This window comes from Melozone crissalis, unplaced genomic scaffold, assembly GCF_028551555.1.
Source record: "Melozone crissalis strain CALT ecotype California unplaced genomic scaffold, PUWL_Pcris_2 ptg000016l_1, whole genome shotgun sequence".
NCBI classification, from domain to species: domain Eukaryota; kingdom Metazoa; phylum Chordata; class Aves; order Passeriformes; family Passerellidae; genus Melozone; species Melozone crissalis.
The window spans coordinates 11,255,452-11,275,038 of NW_026535794.1; the positions used below are offsets into that span (position 1 = coordinate 11,255,452).

Consider the following 19,587-nt stretch of genomic DNA (forward strand, 5'->3'; position numbering starts at 1 on the left):
GGGATCTGCACCAGGGAACACAACTGACTTGTGTTCCAGAACTTGGATAATCAGCAATTGCAACCCAGAAACATGAGGGGACAGCACATGAGGTCCTGGACCACCCACAGAAGTTAGGTCCATGAAGAATGAGTCGTTAGGGCAAATTGTAACAATATCAGTAGCTCTTGGCAAAATACAGCACTTGGCAAAAGTATTGTTACTGTGCCTTACACTGAAACAATAGATCCAGCAGAATGCCATAAATCTTCTCTGAAACTGCCCAGAGGATTGAGTGTTGCTTTTGGCAGTGTGACCAAGCTGTGACTCCAAAGCCCCACCTGCTGAGCCCACACTGAACAGAGTATTCCCAGCTGCCACTTTCATCAAATATTGTTTTATCTACTTGCAGCTCCTTGGCTTTTTCAATGGCTTTAGCAATATCAGGGTGATATTTTTAAAATGTCATTGCTAATACATTTTAACTATACCCTGACAAAGATTTAGTATTATTCTAAAACCTGAAACCTGCTATCTTCAGTGTAGCAAAGTGACGATGAAGGCATTACTTTTGGAAAGGACATCAACTTCATTTCCAATTTTATGTCAAAAATACATCTGTAGATAGAGTTTATGTCATAGCTGATTGCAGGCACATTTAGATGTCAAACTTGTTCATTTGCCAGACAAAACAAAATAGGCATCTAAGTACAATAAAATGTGCCTGCAATTATATGTGCCAGCAAAAATGACACCTGCAAATGTTGTCAAGATGTTGTAGATGCAAACATCTAAGAACACTTGAAATCATTTCCAAGCATGTGAAGTTTGAAAAATGTAGGACATGAATATCTATTGTGAGTACAAAGCACATCCTGCTTCTGCCCTTGGAGAAACATCCACTAAGTCATCTTGACTCCTGATTTTTACATTTCTGGATCTTAAAGTATTTTAAGCCTTAAACAAGATAAATAAAATAATAATTAAATAAAATCTTAATATGGTCCTGCTCTGTGTTAATTTCCAACACTGCTGTTATTGTTTGTTCTGTTTTCTTCTTTTTTTCTTTCCTCTCTCTCTCATGGTAAATGCTGCCTGGCTAATTCCTGCTGTCACTATTCAGGGAAGGTTCACAGAAGTGGTTAGCCTTTTGTGAGTGCCGTTTAACCCTTAGTGCCAATGAATCCCACACTTTGGGCCTCAATGTCAAGAGCCTCTGATCACAAGGAGTCTCAGTGAGGTCTCTGCCCACACTCCTTTTTCCATGGAGCTACCATCAGTCATGACTGCGTCAGCAGCTTAGGATGTAAAGTAATTTAAAATGAGGGTGGCAATAAAAAATTAGAAAGTGAGCTAGTGGAACACAAAAATAACTCTCTTGCACCTGAGAGCTGGGCAACAGCCCACCATTCCCCTCAGGTGTCTTGGGGAGCTGCCCAGGGCACACTGTTGCACTGCACACTGTGAGCACTTTCTTCCAGTAAAGGAAGCCTGGACCTGGCTGGTTTTGAAAATGGAACCCACTGGTGCCACTGTGTCGGGGCCAGAGCCTTGACAAGGCTGACATGAGGCACTATTTTTGCAGAAGAATTACCTATTCCTTAAAGCATGACAAAACCCTGCCAGCTCAAACACTGTCCATATTCAGAAAGATCAGCAAAGCAACTCTTTCCTGCTTCAGATGGTTCCAGGGGATTTTTTTTTTTTTAGCATCAGGAATGTATAGTATAGCAACTTTCAGTATGGTCTGCTGAGGGTCTTCACTCTTTCAGTTTGGCTGTCAACTCCTTGGGGAAGGGAGGGTGAGACAAGACACTTCAGAAGCTCTACCTGGGGCTCTTTAAGGCTTTTAAAGGTTCTCCCAGCCTGTGCTCTTGGCTGAATGCCTGCAGAAGTCACAGGAGAAGGCAGCTCTCCCCGAGCCCTTTCCTGCCCACCACTCTGCCCTACCCCAGCAGCTCCATGTGCCCCTGCTTATCCTCACACTGGGGATGAGGGGCTCCCTCCACAAGGCCACCCCTGCTCATCCTGACACTGGGAATGAGGATCTCCCTCCACAAGGCCCTCCCTGCTTATCCTGACACTGGGAATGAGGATCTCCCTCCACAAGGCCACCCCTGCTTATCCTGACACTGAGGATGAGGATCTCCCTCCACAGGGCCCCCACTGCTTATCCTGACACTGAGGATGAGGATCTCTCTCCACAAGGCCCCCCCTGCCTCATCCTGACACTGGGGATGATGGGCTCCCTCCACAAGGTCACCCCTGCTCATCCTGACACTGGGGATGAGGGGCTCCCTCCACAAGGCCACCCCTGGCAGCCTCCAGCAGGAGCTGCCAGACACAAAGCAAATACTCCTCTCACCATTGCTGTTCTCTGTAGTGCTGCCATGGCAGATCATGGAACAAAAGGACATACTCCCCCATCTCCATTTTGGTAAAGCTGTCTCCTCCTCCTCCTCCAACCATAAAGTGGAGCAACTGGGAAAGACAAAACACGGTGTGTCTTTATTATAGACTTCCTTAAACAACTTCAAAGTTTTCCCAGACTACACAGTAACTACAGCTATTAATACTGTATTCCTTAGTGTGCCTCAGCCATGTTCCTGAGATGCATTAGATGGCATTACTCTTCTGGGGCAGTATTGTCACTCTCCAAAGCTCTTAGATCCATCACCATGCATGCCCTTTGTAATGATAATTTAGTAAGAGAGTCTGATACTTAATAATTCAATTTTGAAACTTCCCCTTTGTGTGTGATGTGCCTTTTGTGTGCTGATATGAAATGGCACCGGTTCAAAATAAAATTGAGCTCTTGATATTTCAGATACTGCAGATAAGTGTAAGCACTATTACCTGTTTATAGCCTTATTTTCTGTATTTAATGTGATACATCTGGGTTGGTAGTTCAGAGATCAGTGCTCTCTGATGAAGCCTGGAGGAGCTGTGAGAGAAGGAGCAGTAGTTTTTTATACCTGGCATCTACCAGTGCCCCTTGGCCCTGACCTCTTGCATCCAATTTACAGAGCAAAAGGTTAGGGAAGCTGCCAGGTCTGTTTGGGGCCATGCCTTTTCATTGTGAGGACCAGAGTGGGACTGAATATTTTTCTTCAACTTGGCTACCGACATGGAGATTTTCAAAACCAAGAAATTAAACTGAAGCAAAATTGCTTCCAGAAATACCATTTTCTGACTAGCCTGTTAGTTGGCTTTCAAGCTGCTGAAATCAAGAGTTGAGGTGGACTGCATATTGCTGCCCGACCAGGTGATCACATAACCCCTCTGAAAAGCTTTCTTCTGTTAAGGAGACAGGAGGAGAGCAAGGAAGCTGGGGAAGGGGCTGGAGCAGAAGTCATATGAGGAACAGCTGAGGGAGCTGGGGTGTTCAGCCTGAACAAAAGGAGGCTCAGGGGTGGCCTCACCCTCTACAACTCCTGAAAGGAGGCTGCAGCCAGGTCAGTCTCTTCTCAGACAGCCAGCAACAAGAGGAGAGGGCACAGCCACAAGCTGTGCTAGTTGAGTTTTAGGTTGGACATTAGGAGGAATTTCTTCACAGAAAGGGTGATTAGACATTGGAATGGGCTGCACAGGGAGGTGTTTAAGGGAAGACTAGACATGGCACACAGTGCCATGGTGTGGTTGACATGGTGATGTGTTGTCATCTTAATGCAAAGCTCCCATACCTTTTTGCTAACTTCTCATGGGCAACTCCTTGCAGCACTGACTCCTCCTTCCTCACAGCCAACAAACTCCAACAACTCTCTTCTCACCCACCTAACCCACCCTTTTATAGCACTCATCCTCATTGGACACAGCTGTGGCCTGTTAAGGGCAGGCCTGTTCCTAATCTTTGGTGATTAGTTCAGCTGCAACCCCTCAGGGGTGAGATTACCTTCTGCTCTATCTTTGTTTTCTTACATTCTATCCCCCCACAGTGATGTTGGGTCATAGGTTGAATTCAGTGGCCTCAGAGGTCTTTTCAAACCTAATTTATTCTGTGATTCTGTAATGCCACATCTAGTTATCATAAAAATTCCTGCATGTGTTCTGCAGAAGCATTTCTTACAGAGGAATGCTTGGGTGGCTCCCCAGGCCTTGTCTATTCTTGTGCCTGTTTTTGCAAGTTCCTCTCTGGCAGACTGTCACAGCACATGGTCTGAGCCTTGCTGGTGCCATTAGTTACCCTTGCACAACATACAGGAATAATTTTGTGTCATTCAATTTCAAATTTATATGAATTACAGTCTACTAGAATGGTGTTTTAAACATAAAATGGAGAATAAGTGTTACATGCCTGAAATTTATCATAAATATGAATGACAATGTCTGAGTGTAGAAAACCAGCAGGGATAAGGAATTTTCTGGTCCAAAAAAAATGACTGGACATGGTCAACGTCTGACTTCTGAAACAAGAGAACACAATGTCTAGAACGGTACCCAAATTTTGTCTTGGAACTTGTTCTCTTGAAAACTGCCCAAGGAAGTAGTAATGTAGAGGCAGTGTGAGAGCAGGGGTGCCAGGGCCTGCTGGGATAAATGAAATTTATCCAGGGCCTGCTCCTGGATACTCTGAATGTTGAGGATCAGTTTCCTGGGGATGCACAGAGCTTGTCTGCATGTGAGTCTGAAGTACCTGCAATGGGCACCGGGGCCTTGGGGGCTCACACCTAAAAGTGCCATGGACTGGGGAAGGCTGGGTCTGCTGTCCCAGCTGCTGGGCAGGCTGAGTGTCCCAGACCAGTCTGAGTGTCCCAGGACAGCTCATGGAAGGATCTTTCCAGAAACTGGGGAAATGTGGGGATATACTTAGAGAAAAGCTCCTTCAATTCCATAGAATGATGTATTTGCAGGCAAAATGCACTATAAATAAAGTGTGAAGTCAAGTCTCAGTGCACAAGAATGCTTCAAGAGGACAGACTGAAGTGGTGATATCAAAATGTTTAAAAAGCTGCACATCCCTTCAGAAGGGGGCAGCTGCAGCCCCACTGTGAGACCTGAGACAGGAATGGCTCTAATATCATATTTATGAACAAGTAGTGCTCATGCAGTCATTCCTGAAGTTAATTGCTGGAAAGTATTAACTACCATCTGGTTGATAAAATGAATTCTTACTTTTCAAACACCTTACAAATTTCTACTGCACTGGACAGCTGTTTGGAGCATTTCAGCAAAACCAGGAGCACAGTTAAAGAAAGGAAATGTAAAAGGAGTTATGCATTTAAATTTCTAGTACTGTAGAAAAATGTGCAATCACAGATTAACACATAACTAAATTCTATCAAGTGAAAAATGTCATGTTTTGTGTGGAGAGAAAAAAAATCCAAACCAGTGTGGAAGCCAAGGGAATTCCTAATTTTTAATCTAGTTTGCCTCCCAAAGAGTATCAAGTAATTTGGAATTTATTTAAAACTGATGTGCATGCCAAGTGGAACTGTCAAGTGGAAAACAGGGACAGACATGCAAACTGCAGGACGTGCCTACATTCAGGTATCTTAAATATCTGGATTTCTTGTTTGCTGAAGATACACAAAAAACCCTAGAGCACAAGGTACAGTCAAGTTCATAAACTGCTCCAGAATTCACTCATGCTTTATCTTTATCTGAAAGGATTTACAATTAAGTATGAGACAAGTCACTGAAAGTTACTATGAAAAAAAAAGAAATTAAGGAAAAACAGTAAAGAGGGAAGTAAGAGTGCGCTTGTTTGGGGTTAGGAGTTCATCAACCTGATGGAGACGAGGCTGCTGCAGTCCCATGAGTGCAGACCCAGCTGAAAGGAAGATTGAGACACACAGGACCTCAAAGATCATCTCATTCCAACCCCCTGCCATGGGCAGGGACACCTTCCACCAGACCAGTTTGTTCAAAGACCCATCCAACCAGGCCTGGAACACTGCCAGGGATGGGGCAGCCACAGCTTCACCCAGACAACCTGTTCTGGGTCTCATCACTCTCACAGTGAGGAATTTCTTCCTAATATAAAAAATGTCCCCTTTTTTTCAGTTTGTACCCATTACTCCTTGTCCTATCGCTCACTGACAAGGAGTCCCTCTCTGGCTTTGCTGTAGGCCCCCTTTAGACACTGGAAATTTCCTGTAAGGTTTCCACACAATTTCTCTGAACAACCCCAAGTTCTCGGCCTGTTGAGCATTTGTGTATGTGTGAAAAATGCCAATCACTTGTTTTTAAAATTTTAAAAGTTTAATAGTAATAAACTGGTTATAAAAAATAGTAATATAATTAGAGTAGTAACAATTTGGACAATTAGGATTTAGAACAATATGAGACAATAAGAACAAAAAGTTATGAATGGTCCGGGTACGTTTTTCTGGGCAAAATAAACCCAAAAAAGGACCCACGTTAACAGAGGATTAACCCTTAAAAGCGATAGCCTGTTGCATATTCATACACCTCATACATGATGCATAAATTCCATTCAAACAAAGGATTTTGTCTGGTCAGTGTCAACTTCTTCCTCTGAATCCTAACAGCATCTTCAGGGCTGAGCAAGGCAGGAAGAACTCGGTAAGAGAGCAATAAATTCTTTTTCTCTGAAAGATTTAGGTGTCCTGTGGATGCTATCTCAGTACGAATCCTCTCTTTAAAAAAGTATCCTACATAGTATAGTTTCTATTTTAACATTATGTTACAACATAAAACTATATTTAACACACTACTTAAGAAAATTAACACAGCATTACTTTCTAACATAACACATATAATATTCATTTTAATATTTGCAAAAAGCCAATCATAAAATACGCACTTTTCACAGTATGCATGTACACATACACTGACGCACAGTGTGCATGCACCATGGTCCCTCCAGTTCCTGGCACCCCAAAAACATGGCCACAATGGAGCTCTGCCTCTTTTCCTGTGGCAGGCACCTGGCTTCTCACTCACAGGAACAGAACAGAGAGCCCCCTCAATCTGGAAAATGGTCAGGAATGGAGTTTAGTAAAAAGGGCAGACTGCAGTGATAGGATGTACAGGGTATGATCAGACATTTGTACTGACCATGGTGTGCTACCAGCCTCTTTTATCCCCTTTTCTCTCCATTTCCCCACACTTTTCCCTCCCTTATCCACATTAATCCCTTGGTCTTCACAGCTTTCATTCTTCCTCTGAACATCTTGTGTGTCTTTCAAGATATTCTCAGAGACATGACATTCTTCAATAAAGACACTGAGGTGCTGGATTGTGTCCAGAGAAAGGCTATGGAGCTGGAGCAGGGTCTGCAGCACAAATTCCATAAGGAGCAGCTGAGGGAGCTGGGGGTGTTTAGCCCAGAGAACAGGAGGCTCAGGGGGACCTTACTGCTCTCCACAACTCCTGAAAGGAGGCTGCAGCCAGGTCAGTCTCTTCTCAGACAACCAGCAACAGGAGGAGAGGGCATGGCCACAAGCTATACTGGTTGATGTTTTTGTTGGACATTAGGAAGAATTTCTTCACAGAAAGGATGATCAGACACTGGAACAGGCTGCCCAGAGAGGTAGTGGAGTCACTGCCCCTGGAAGTGTTTGAGGAAGGACTTACGGACATGGCAAAGTGGCATTGAGATGACATGCTGGTGTTTGGACTCAGTGACCTCGGAGGTGTTTTCCAACCTAACAGATTATGTGATTCCATGATTCTTGCACAGTCTCAAGATATTTTTCCTGGTATCCCATGGGTGACCCAGAGCTGCTCCTGGAGATCCATCTCCAGGTGCCTCTGCTGGGCCACAGCACTGGCTGCCAGCTGGACAAGGCCACTCGTGGGCCCCTTGGCCCCTGTAAGGCTTTCGGGGTCCCTTCTGCCATCCTTATTCCCTCTGTTATTAACTCCTTCGTGCTAATGGAGATCAGCCTTTACTCAGTGCTCAACAGGCTGAGGCTGCGTTTTGCTTTCTCGGCCCTACGGGGCTCAAGCCATGTCTGCCCTGAATCATCACATCAGGGAGCCATTGCCACAACCCTGCTGGCGATCAAATGCTTCTCTGGCAAGACCCAGACTCAACCTCAAGCGCCGGCCCCTCTCTCCCTCCTTGTCCCTCCCTCTCTCCCTGTCCCTCCCTCTCCCGGTCCGCACTGGCCGGACGCGCGCAGCTCTCGCGAGAGCTCCGGGCGCGCTCCCTTTCCGGCGCGTGGCGCGGCGGTGGCGGTGGCCATGGCGCTCTACAACTTCAAGAAGATCACGGTGGTTCCGTCTGCCAAGGTACGGCCGCGCTCCCCTGCTCCTGCCCTGACCCCTGCCCTCAGTGCCTTCCGCACTGGGCCGTCCCTCCCGTTCCTCCCGCTCGGCGCCTTCCGAGGACCGCGCTGCCCTCCTGCCCCTTCCGCGGTGCCGGCGTGGTGTCGGGTTCGCCTGCTCCCCCTCCCGCGGGAGCCGTGGACTCGCCCGGGCTGGTGCTGCTGCGCCCGGCGGCACGTGCCATGTACAGTGTCGGGGGGGTCCTGTCAGGATCCTGAGCAGCGATCCTGAGGCCGCGCTTCTCCCTGCGGGGATGTCCCGCAAAAATCCCTCTTCTTTTCCAAACTTGCCTCATACCGAAACTCATCACACTGTCTTGCTTGAAAATAAAGTCTTTTTCTAGTCGGAAAACGGGGTTTTAAGCACGGTGAGGGGAGCTCCGGCAGGGCTCGGACTGGCCGGGCTGCGGTCCATTGCAATAGAAACTGGACAGGGAATGTGCAAACTTCGTATTCCTGCCTGCCCTAAAACATGCCTGTCCCACTGTGGATGTACTTAACTCGTCAGCATGCTCCTCCTCCAAAATAAAATTGTTGCCTTTACAAGAACTTGACATTTTGTGTAACTAATCATGTTTCCTCGATTGCAGGACTTCATAGACTTGACATTGTCAAAGACTCAGCGAAAGACCCCAACTGTCATTCACAAACATTACCAAATCCACCGGATTCGACATTTTTATATGCGAAAAGTCAAATTTACTCAGCAAAATTACCATGACAGACTCACTCAGATCTTAACAGATTTCCCAAAGTTAGATGTAAGTGTTTTCTCATTTGCTGATTTCTCTGTGTAGACAATTTGGCTGATTTCAAGTAGATTTTACTGTGAGTAGTGGCAAAACCTGTACTGCAAAAGTTGTATGTTCCTATGAAGAGCAGAAGTTAAGTTGTGCCCGTGGATGGTCATTAAAGGCTGGAATTTACAATTTTTAGCTGATCAGATATGTTTGCCAGAAGTTGCTTTTAAATTAAGACAAAATGTGGGGGTTTTGAGCATATTACGTCTGCGTATTTCTTCTTTGTGTGTGCATATGGAAATTCTGCTTATGTTTAATCTTCCCAAGGAAATACCAAGAAATATAATATATCAAATTGCTTTCCATCTTCAGGAGTTAATTTGACAATGTAACTGTTGTCCTTGACCCCATAAAGGGTGGGGTTAGAAACACAGTGTTAACTTCCAACAACTGCAACTCTATGCATGTACCCAGTGGGACTTTTTTATGTGCAGTTTTCTGCACAGATTGAAATTATTCACCTGTTAAATTGTTTTTCTTGATAATTTCATATCTGGAGTGTTGCTCCAGAATTCACAGAAATATCTTCTGTGGTTTTTTTTAACATCACGTGACGAAATTTCTTCAGGTAAATACATAACTAGCAGAAATACTCTACATAAAAGATTTTTACCAGAGATGCCATTTCCTTGAAAACTTAAAGATTTAAGGATTTATTTGGGCATTAAAAAAACCATTTTTTGTCCAGGCTTGTATAGAATGTATTGTAGCACTCAGAAAAGAAAGGAATTAATGGTACTACTGTGTTTCTGCTATAATATGAATTTCCATTTAGAGATTTCTGTTGGCTTCTTGCAATTTTTTACTTAAAAAAAGACTTCAAAGTTGTAATATGAAGTATTTTAGAAATCAGAAGATCAACTGGAAACTCTGTGTGAATAAGTCAAAGATGTGTTTGCAAAAGAAATTCAGAGCAATTAAGATTCATGCACTTAATGACCAAACAGATTATTTTTCTTACATAAGATAGTAATGAAAATTGTTTGGCTTTTAGTGTCATTTGTTCTCCTGTCCATTGTTGTGGAGAAAAAAAAAAAACTTACATTGAAGAAGTTATATTGAAGAACTTACATTGAAGAAGAAATAGTCATCTTAGAGTAAGAAAATAGGAGACTTAACATCAGATTCTGCTTTTAACTTAACAAAACTGCTTTTAACTGCTTTTTTAACTGCCTTTTAAGCTTTCTGCTATTAACTTAACAAAAAATTCTGCTTTTGTTTTAGGATATTCATCCTTTCTACGCGGACCTGATGAATGTCCTGTATGACAAAGACCACTACAAGCTGGCTTTGGGGCAGATCAATATTGCCAAGAACCTGATTGACAAGTAAGGGCTGTTGATTTCTCTGGTTTTGCCTGTGTGTGGGGGATTGTGGCTGACTGCGACCGTGTTCACAGGAGTCTCAGGTTGAGGGAAGAGACCAGGATCTGACTCCATGTTTCAGAAGGCTGATTTATTATTCTATGATATATGTTGTATTAAAACTATACTAAAAGAATAGAAGAAAGGATTTCATCAGAAGGCTAGCTGAGAATAGAAGAAGAAAGAATGAATAACAAAGGCTTGTGGCTCAGAGAGTCCGGGCCAGCTGACTGTGATTGGCCATTCATTAGAAACAATCACATGAGACCAATCACAGACCCACCTGTTGCATTCCACAGCAGCAGATAACCATTGTTTACATTTTGTTCCTGAGGCGTCTCAGCTTCTCAGGAGGAAAAATCCTAAGGGAAGGACTTTTCAGAAAATATCATGGCTACAGCTGAGCTGTGCTCATCTCATTTCTCTGTTTTACCCATACCTGGGGCATTGTGGCTGACCTGTGCTCATCTCATTTCTCTGTTTTACCCATACCTGGGGCATTGTGGCTGATCTGTGCTCCCTGTGCCCGCAGTGTGGCCAAGGACTACGTGAGGCTGATGAAGTACGGCGACTCCCTGTACCGCTGCAAGCAGCTCAAACGCGCCGCCCTGGGCCGCATGTGCACCATCATCAAGAGACAGAAACAGAGCCTGGAGTATTTGGAGCAAGGTGGGTGTTACATCCAGGCTGAAAAAAGGCACCTGAATTGGCTATAAAATTTATTAGGCTTAGTAGCAGTTAGAAGAATATATTTAGTACAGCTTGCAGGTCCAGGAAACACAGGAACGGTTTTAAAAATCCCCAAATGCTTAGTGTTTATTTTTCAACAAAATAGTTTTCTCTTTGAATATTTATTAAATTTTATGGTATTACTAACAGTGATAAAACTTTTTCTTTGTTTAAAAGTCACAGGCAGGCTTTTACTTACCCTTCTTTTCACTAACATGTATGTGAAAAATGTTGCTAAAGATTTTGCAGACATTACTCCTTACTTCAGATTTGTTAGTCCTTCAGGTTACGTTGCCTGACTTGGTGGAGTCATTCTAGCTGTAAGGCAGTGGTCTTCATCTATTTCAGATATTTCTTAAATTTTGTATTTGTCGTATGTAGATACTTGTGAAGTCTGCAAATTATTACATACTTTCATAAATGATCATATATCAGAAATGTTACTAATTTTTAGGTAAACAATTCAGCATATGTGTAGTTATTCCATCTCAGTAAAACTTAAATTATCAGAGATACTTAAAAAATCTTTTTCACATTTCAGTGCGACAGCATTTGTCTCGTTTGCCGACCATTGATCCCAATACACGAACTCTTCTGCTGTGTGGCTACCCAAATGTTGGGAAATCCAGCTTTATAAATAAGGTATGTGTGTGGTTTTTCTATAGATAATATTGAGATACAATTTAATTCAAATAAGATAAGTTTTAAACAATTTGATATAGTTGTGGCAGAGTCTCATGTGAGCAGTAGCAAGTTCAAATGTGTGAGTAGATGTTGAATTAAATTCCCGGAGGAATAAATGGAAAGTTTTGATAGATATCACTCTTAAAAATCCTTATCTTTTCCAAAATAGCATCCCATTAGCATATTTTCTGATAGACAAATACTTGCAGAGAAGCTAGAAAAAACAATTTTTAGCTTTTTTTTTCCCTGTAGCAAAGAAAGTGTATTATAATTAGAATATACTGCTTTCAACTTCAAGAATTTTTAAATAAATGTGTGTGACTAAATCTTGTTTTAAGGTTACAAGAGCAGATGTAGAAGTGCAGCCTTATGCCTTTACCACGAAATCTCTCTTTGTGGGACATATGGATTATAAGTATCTACGTTGGCAGGTAAGAACTGTTACTATTTTGCAGTTCCTTGAAAGAGTGAGCTGGTTATAGCCTGATTTGCCTTTTTGCCATGGGAGCTGCATTTTTCTGTCTTGATCAGACAGGCTGTGTCTGACAGCTGCTGTGCAAGGTGCAGTGTGCCAAGTGAGAGCAGCAGTCAAAACTTGTTCTAAAAATGTACATGCATGGGTCTGTGTTCTGTTGGAGGGAAGATGGGAAATGGAATTATTGACTAATGCCAGATCACTTTTTATCATTCTCAAATTCTGGGCTGGGTAGGGACAGAATTTTCCCTTCCTTTGCAACACTTGGAGTGTTGGTTATGAAACCTCATTCTTCTTCCATTTCTACATTTTCACATTCTCAGTTTGGCAGAGCTCACAGTTCTATTTGTGACAGAAAGGAAAAACTGTCTCTACCTTCAAAAAGACAATATAGATGAACAATCAAACATGTTCTGCAACAGCTGATCGGTAACACCTGGCTGAATGATGTTAATTTTAGGTGGTGGACACTCCTGGTATTTTGGATCACCCCCTGGAGGACAGGAACACCATTGAGATGCAGGCTATCACTGCCCTGGCACATCTGCGTGCGGCCGTGCTCTACGTCATGGATGTGTCTGAGCAGTGTGGGCACAGCCTGGAGGAGCAGGTGGAGCTCTTCAGAAATATTAAGCCATTGTTTGCTAACAAGGTGAGTTTTGTTCACATTATTAACAAACCCCTGGGGTTTATAACATGGTAACTTGAATTAAGATTTTTTTTTGCCTTTTTATCAGCCACTTATAATCGTTGCAAACAAATGCGATGTGAAGAGGATTTCAGAACTTCCTGAAGAGAGCCAGGTTAGGATACTTCTCTCACCTCTTTGTCTTCTGATGTTTACAAAAATACTGTGTGTGCATTGTGGATGGTTATAATTTTTATTGGGCAAAATCTTGTACATGATCATTCCTCTATTGAGCTGCTCAAATTGTGCAGTGGGAGGTAGCTTTGCAGGTCTCAACCCCATCTTTCTTTAGTACTGTCTAATGTAGTCCTTACCTGAATATTGTAAATGCTAAATGGAAGACAGGTTCTTAATAGTTTCAGAAATCTCTGATGGTGTGAGAACTTTCAGTTACTACCTTAATTGGAAGTTAGACAATAGCTTTACTCAATAATCCTTTCAGTGACAGGCACAGTGAGCACTAGAGTCAGAGGTCTTGCTGAACAGTTATAATAAAAGGTCCTGCAGGCTTAATTCAATTATATCTACAGGCTAAAGCACATAGAATTTGTGTTTCTCTCACTCTTTTTTTCTTCTTTCCTTATGGGTCATTTATTTATTTATTATAACTACTTTTAAAAAGTAGTTATTTGCTTATAAAATAATAAAGAAATTAAATAGAACTATAATTGTAAACTTCCTGTCATTTTTTTAGAAACACCTTCTAATAAAATAGTAATGCTTTGTAGGTATTGATACTGGGTTAAGATTTCTGGTCTTTATGTATTGTAGTATATTAAGAAATGCATAGGATGTCATTATTTGGGTTAATTTTTCAATTTTAGAAAATATTTGAAGCTTTTGAAGCAGAAGGATTTTCTGTAATAGAGACAAGTACACTAACTGAAGAAGGTGTAATCCAAGTTAAAACAGAGGTAGGTGCATTCTGTTAGTTTCATCCCAAATGAACAGCTAACATCTTGCTTCACTTCATGAGTTCAATTTCAGTTAGACTGCATTATAGTGATAAACTTCAAAAATGTTTTCCTTGTGCTTCAGTGAGCTTGGGTGAAAGTGGAAAATAATATTGTAATAATTTTTTTTAATTGTGATTTTTTTCCGAGTCCTATTAAAAAAATACATATCTGCATATGCATCTTCTCAGGATGCTTTTAATATAGAATAATTTGATGCTTTCTTGAGAGTTAGAGGTATAAGACACAAAGAGAGTAAGATGTGGAGCCAGATACCTGGGACTGAATGGCTGCAGTGTCATTTGCTGTGTCTGAAAGTCTTTGTTTCTCACCTTACCTTGCCATGTGCCCTCTCAGGCCTGTGACAGACTGTTGGCCCATCGTGTTGATACTAAAATGAAAGGAAACAAAGTGAATGAAGTACTGAATAGATTACACTTGGCCATGCCAACCAAGAGAGATAACAAGGTAGGCTACATGTTTACACTATTTATTGTATTTCCCAATACTTCTTAAATAGGATAAGAATTCTGTCATTGTTAATCTGCAAACAGATTCATATGATGAAGTTTTCTAATCTATTGTTTGTAAGTGCCTTTCCTGCTGGGAGCTTGGGATTTTGTATTCTTCAGAAATACATTACAGTGCAGCTGGTGATTTATAGCAGTGTAAAAAAATTGATGTGAGCTTTTTCTTTTGTTTTTGGGGTGGATTTGTTCCAGGAGCGACTGCCTTTTATACCTGAAGGAGTAGTAGCTCGTAAGAAACGCATGGAAGTGGACACTCCCAAGAGGAAATTGGTAAGTGGCATCTCTAAATCAGGAAATCAGCAGCTGGATTTTTAATTTGCTGTGTTAGTCCATAGCTTCTAAATTAAATGGTATCTAAAGCCATATATGTCTTTGCAGGAGAGAGATATTGAACTTGAAATGGGAGATGATTATATTTTGGATCTGCAGAGTAAGTATTAGATAAGAATTGGTATTACCATTATTATTGCTAAACAGTAAAGTGTGGCTATTCAGCCTTAAGGGGAATACCTAAACCTGACTCCTTTCAGCTAGTTGCCAGTGGCACCATTTCATTGCACACTATCCTTCTGTTCCAGAACTGGAGATCTTTACTGATGCGTTTTGTGGTGTTACTCAGCTGTTTCCCATTTTGGAGTCACAGACATGAAACAGCTGCTCTGATGATTCAAGTGATTTTTTCTTTCCATTCTGTATTATAGTATTTAAATAATTTCTGATGCTCTCTTTGTTAAGAAAGTATCAATATGAGAGAGAACTGCATGTGTTGTGTTTCAGCTGGGTTTTTGTTGCCTGGTGTGTCTTGGGGCAGTGGGTCATGCCATAACTGAGCAATCTTTGGCAGTAGGATGGAGATCAGAAATATTTGAATGTAGCTGAGGTGCTGCCAAATTCTTAGGAGTAGGGCACTTCTTTTGTGTGTGTGTTCTGAGTTGTTTTTTGTCAGGGAACATTCTTTGAAATTAATTTTTGTCTCTTTATCAACTTTTGTTGTATTTTTAAGAATACTGGGACTTAATGAATTCATCTGAGAAATATGATAAGATTCCAGAGATATGGGAAGGCCATAATATACTTGACTACATTGATCCTGATATAATGAGAGTGAGTTTTCCATTTTTTGCTTTACACTTTTCTTTCCTCTTTATCTCATTTGTTTAATGTCAATTACCATTTGTAGATTAAAAACAATGTATCATGAGAACCTGTTCTTTTTTGCATTGTCTGCAATTGTCATGGGAAAATGTACTAGTTTTTGAATGATAAAGGACAGAATTTCAGAAGAATGGAAAATTGCTTCACCTTGTCAGAATTATGGTGATCTTATCTGTTCCATTCTAAAATACGAGGTTTGCACTAGAAGTTATATTTCTTTGTTCTTTCACTACAGCTACAGGAATGTAGCTGTCAAACTTTATGTATTTTTAATAATATGAAATTCATCCTTCAGATTTATGTCTATGGAGGAAATGGACTGAATGCTCAATTTGTAAGATTTTTAGCTAATAACAATCACTGTTTGGATTTCCTGCTGGTTGTTAAGGAGGAGGGATGAGTGCAGCCCATGGAGCCTACCAATTATGCAGCTGGGTTCCTGTGAACTGCTGGTGTCCTGGACTCATGTTGAATGTCAGAAGAAAAGGGTTTTTCAGTCTGTTTCCAGAAATGGCACAGCAAGCACAGCTCACAGGGCAGTACAGCTGCTTTCACACCCTGGGCAGCTTTGGGCAGCCACACAAATTTATCCAAGTGTTGATGTGGAGTGATGGAGTGAGTCTGCACAGCAGTGTGTCCATGGGTTCACAGTGATCTCTGTCCCCAGCCCCATTTGTGTGGTTATCAGGCAAAGTAGTTCCTTCTTTGAAGGGCCTGTGTGCTGTCGTGGCCCAGGACCATGTACAAATGTGATGGTGAGGATTGTAAGTCAAGGATCTGATCTTCATTTTACCTCTTCAAAATCTAAGAAACTGGAAGAATTGGAGAAAGAAGAAGAACTGAGAGAAGCTGCTGGAGAATATGACAGTGAACCAGAAAGTGAAGATGAAGAAATGATGGAAATCAGACAATTGGCAAGGAAGATCCGAGAAAAGAAGAAACTGAAAATCCTGCAGTCAAAGGAAAAAGATGTTCATGGTCCAAGGATGCCCAGAACAGCTAAAAAGGTGAGTGTAGAACCTGTTCTGTAAAAACACGTTCTGTAAAAAATCTTGCTGTTATGTAACAGCATCATAAAAGCTTGTATCACTGTTGGATAGTGGAACTGATGCCTTTTGCTCATACTTGGCCCTTCTGTTCTCCCAAGAGTTCTGGTCACTGCTTAGCTGAGGAGGGATAGTAACCCTTTTTTTGTGTGTCACATAAGTGAGCCTTGTGTAAAACTCCATATGTATTGCAGAAAAGGTTTTTAATAATGTGATTCAGTTTGTTTAAGTGGGTTGTTTCATTGTATATTGTCTGTTTGCTTAAAATTCAAATAATGCTAAGAATTAGATAATTACTTAAAATCACAGTAATTTAAAATTTGTTCTGGAAAAGGTGATGTGTGTCTTTAGTAGCCAGGTAATCACTGTATCTGGTGGCAGAGTCTCTTCTGACCAGTCCAGGACAATTGCAAAGTAATTAACTGATAACTGGACATTTGAGAAAATGAATCTAGCTGCTGTTGCCCCCAGGATCTCTTACCTTCTCAGAGTGTGTGCCTTTTGGGAGAAAAGGAAACATTTTTGACCAAACTGGCTCTCCTTGTCAGCTTCCCCCCAAAAAGGCAAACTAATTATATGATCTTTGGGAAATGTTGGGCCACTGGAGTCCTGTGAAGCAGAATTTATGGGTGCAGAAAATGAAATGTGAAGGTAGGACATCAATGACCTGTGTGTGGATGTGATAAAGCCAGAAATATAAAGTGAATATAATGACTTGTGGTGGTATATTGAGACAAAAAGTAAGGTGGAAGGATTTTTTTAAAAGAACTGTGTTTTCTTAACTGTGTTTTTACAGGTCCAGAGGAAGGTGTTAGAGAAAGAAATGACTGATCTTGGACTTGACATGACTAATAAAGATGATGTAAGTTTTTGCTCATTGAACATAATACTTGTTTAAAAGAGACTTAGATTTCTTTGAGCACAGTTGAAATGCTTTTTAAAGCTGGCACAAGAGAGAGGTGGGTTCTATTAAGGATGAATTAGGAACTGCAGATGAGGCAGTTGCTACTGGAATTTTATGAGTAATGAGATCAAAACAGGTTGTATAAGCTGAAAAACTAACATTTATCAAGAATGTGCACTGCTTTCTTGGAATTTGTGTGGGATTCAAGAAGAGGCTTAGCTAAGCATACTTCTTAATTTTCAAGTCTGCTTTGTTGGATGAGACTCTAGTATGTCAGAAATAGTAATAGCAACAGATCAGGCCTATCTTTTTATAGTTCATTAATTCCATGAGCTGTAATTGAAGTTTTTGAGGGCAGCTGGCATCTTTAAATGTAAGGCAGATAAAGTACTTCATCAGAGACTGGCCTCCAGGAGAAATTTTAACATAAATGAAAAAAACCGAAAACATTTTGTACAGCAAATCCAGCAGTATTACAGCTCCCTGGATCTTGAGATCTCTAATTCTTTAGCTAAACAAGGAGGTAGGAAACAAGAGCTGTCAACATTACTCATCTGAAGCAAGCATTTATGGTTCTCAGAGCTGCTGTGCCATGTTGATGTAGGAGCAATGTAGAAATGTAATACTTATGCTATACATGATCAGTCTTTATGACTGAAATTCTTTAGGGCTATGCCCAGTGCACAGGACATTAATCAGGGTAGGCTTCGTCATTGCTATTTTGCTGTTGCAAAATTACTTAAGTGTTGCTCTCCATTAATTTGTATCTTTTTATTGATTAGTTACGAGTCTACTCCACCCAAAGAAAAAAGCCAGTTAGTAATTGTGGAGGAAAAAAGCTAAATGAAATGTGAATGTTCCTGTAGGACAGAGAGACAGTGACCAATATCTGTCAAGATCTTTACATTACTATGGAATAACCAATATAATTTATCACAGCAATCCACTTCCTGTATTTCCTATGACTCTGACTAGAAATTAACTGATTGTTTCTGGCTTTAGGCTTAGATGATGTTTTCAATTTCAGGCCCATTACGTGAGGAGGTCGCGCAGCGCCACGAGGAAGCGCAAGCGCGATGAGTCGGAGACGCCGCGGTCGGTGTCGCGCAGCCGCAGCTGCTCTCGCACGCCGCGGGACGTGTCCGGCCTGCGGGATGAGAAGGTTTGTTATTCACCTGTTCTCACCTGCTGGGCAGCTCTACCAGCATGGTTACACCTAGAGCAGCTCCTGGGGAAATTCAGAGTTGGCTGGCTGTGTTTGTCCAGAGTTTGTGCTTGGTCTCCCTGCAGCTCCATCATCTTTTCATTTGGACTCTGTTTCCCTACTTCCTTCTCACAAATAACATAGACCATTATTATCTATAATAATATGGACCAAGGATGAACATTTTAATTCTTTAGTCTCTAAATACAAATCTGAAGGAAGAATTCTGCAAACTGTGGTTCCACCTGTAGTAAGTGAGGAATTCCAGGCACAGCATGATCCTGTGCTAGTGCACTGTAAAGTTTTGCTAAGGAGGGGTAGTGTCACTTTTAGTGTCACAGTGATAACGCTCTAGAGTTGGTGTTAATGTCCTTGATGAAACCATCCAGCTCAGTGGGTTTTCTTAAAGGTGTGGGTTTTCTTAAAACTTGTTCCCTGATTTATTGAGGAAGTTACTCTGCATGTTTGCTTGTTTGTTTTAAAATAGATGGTGAAGAAGGTCAAGATCATGGCAAAGAAAGCTCAAAAGAAAATGAATCGCCTGGGCAGGAAAGGAGAGGCAGACAGGCACATATTCAACTTGAAGCCAAGACATCTGCTGACTGGGAAGAGGAAATCTGGCAAAACACAGAGAAGATAAGCAGTCTTCTGAATCAAGATTAAAAACTAATCAAAAAATCCAATTTAAAATCAAAATTAAATTTATTAAAACTAATTTCTAGTCCTGTCATCCTTTTTGGTAATACTTGGTGTTTAAGTGTGTGTTTTATGTTCATGGTTAAGATACTTCAAGCTCAGTTTTCAATATCTTGAAATTTCCCAATTCTGGTGGCAGAAACCAT

The 19,587-nt window shown here is 41.4% G+C and overlaps 1 protein-coding gene across 1 annotated transcript; it reads left to right on the forward strand.

The window, feature by feature from the left end:
• The first annotated feature begins 8,098 nt into the window (after positions 1–8,098).
• On the forward strand, positions 8,099–19,460 carry GTPBP4 (GTP binding protein 4). Its single transcript, XM_054273278.1, has 17 exons — positions 8,099–8,178; positions 8,804–8,974; positions 10,238–10,341; positions 10,910–11,046; positions 11,648–11,748; positions 12,129–12,221; positions 12,726–12,917; positions 13,003–13,068; positions 13,778–13,867; positions 14,264–14,374; positions 14,629–14,706; positions 14,815–14,866; positions 15,440–15,540; positions 16,401–16,598; positions 17,434–17,499; positions 18,569–18,703; positions 19,233–19,460. Exons 1-17 carry the CDS (start codon positions 8,131–8,133, stop codon positions 19,383–19,385), a joined length of 1,896 nt encoding a protein of 631 aa, XP_054129253.1. The 5' UTR covers positions 8,099–8,130; the 3' UTR covers positions 19,386–19,460.
• The last annotated feature ends 127 nt before the right edge of the window (positions 19,461–19,587 follow it).

Bases quoted from the DNA above. Each gene is read 5' to 3' on its own strand.
- GTPBP4 (XM_054273278.1), top strand. From the start codon at position 8,131: ATGGCGCTCTACAACTTCAAGAAGATCACGGTGGTTCCGTCTGCCAAG. The intron at 14,707-14,814 runs GTAAGTGGCATC...ATGTCTTTGCAG, and splicing joins ACACTCCCAAGAGGAAATTG to GAGAGAGATATTGAACTTGA. The intron at 18,704-19,232 runs GTTTGTTATTCA...GTTTTAAAATAG, and splicing joins CCGGCCTGCGGGATGAGAAG to ATGGTGAAGAAGGTCAAGAT.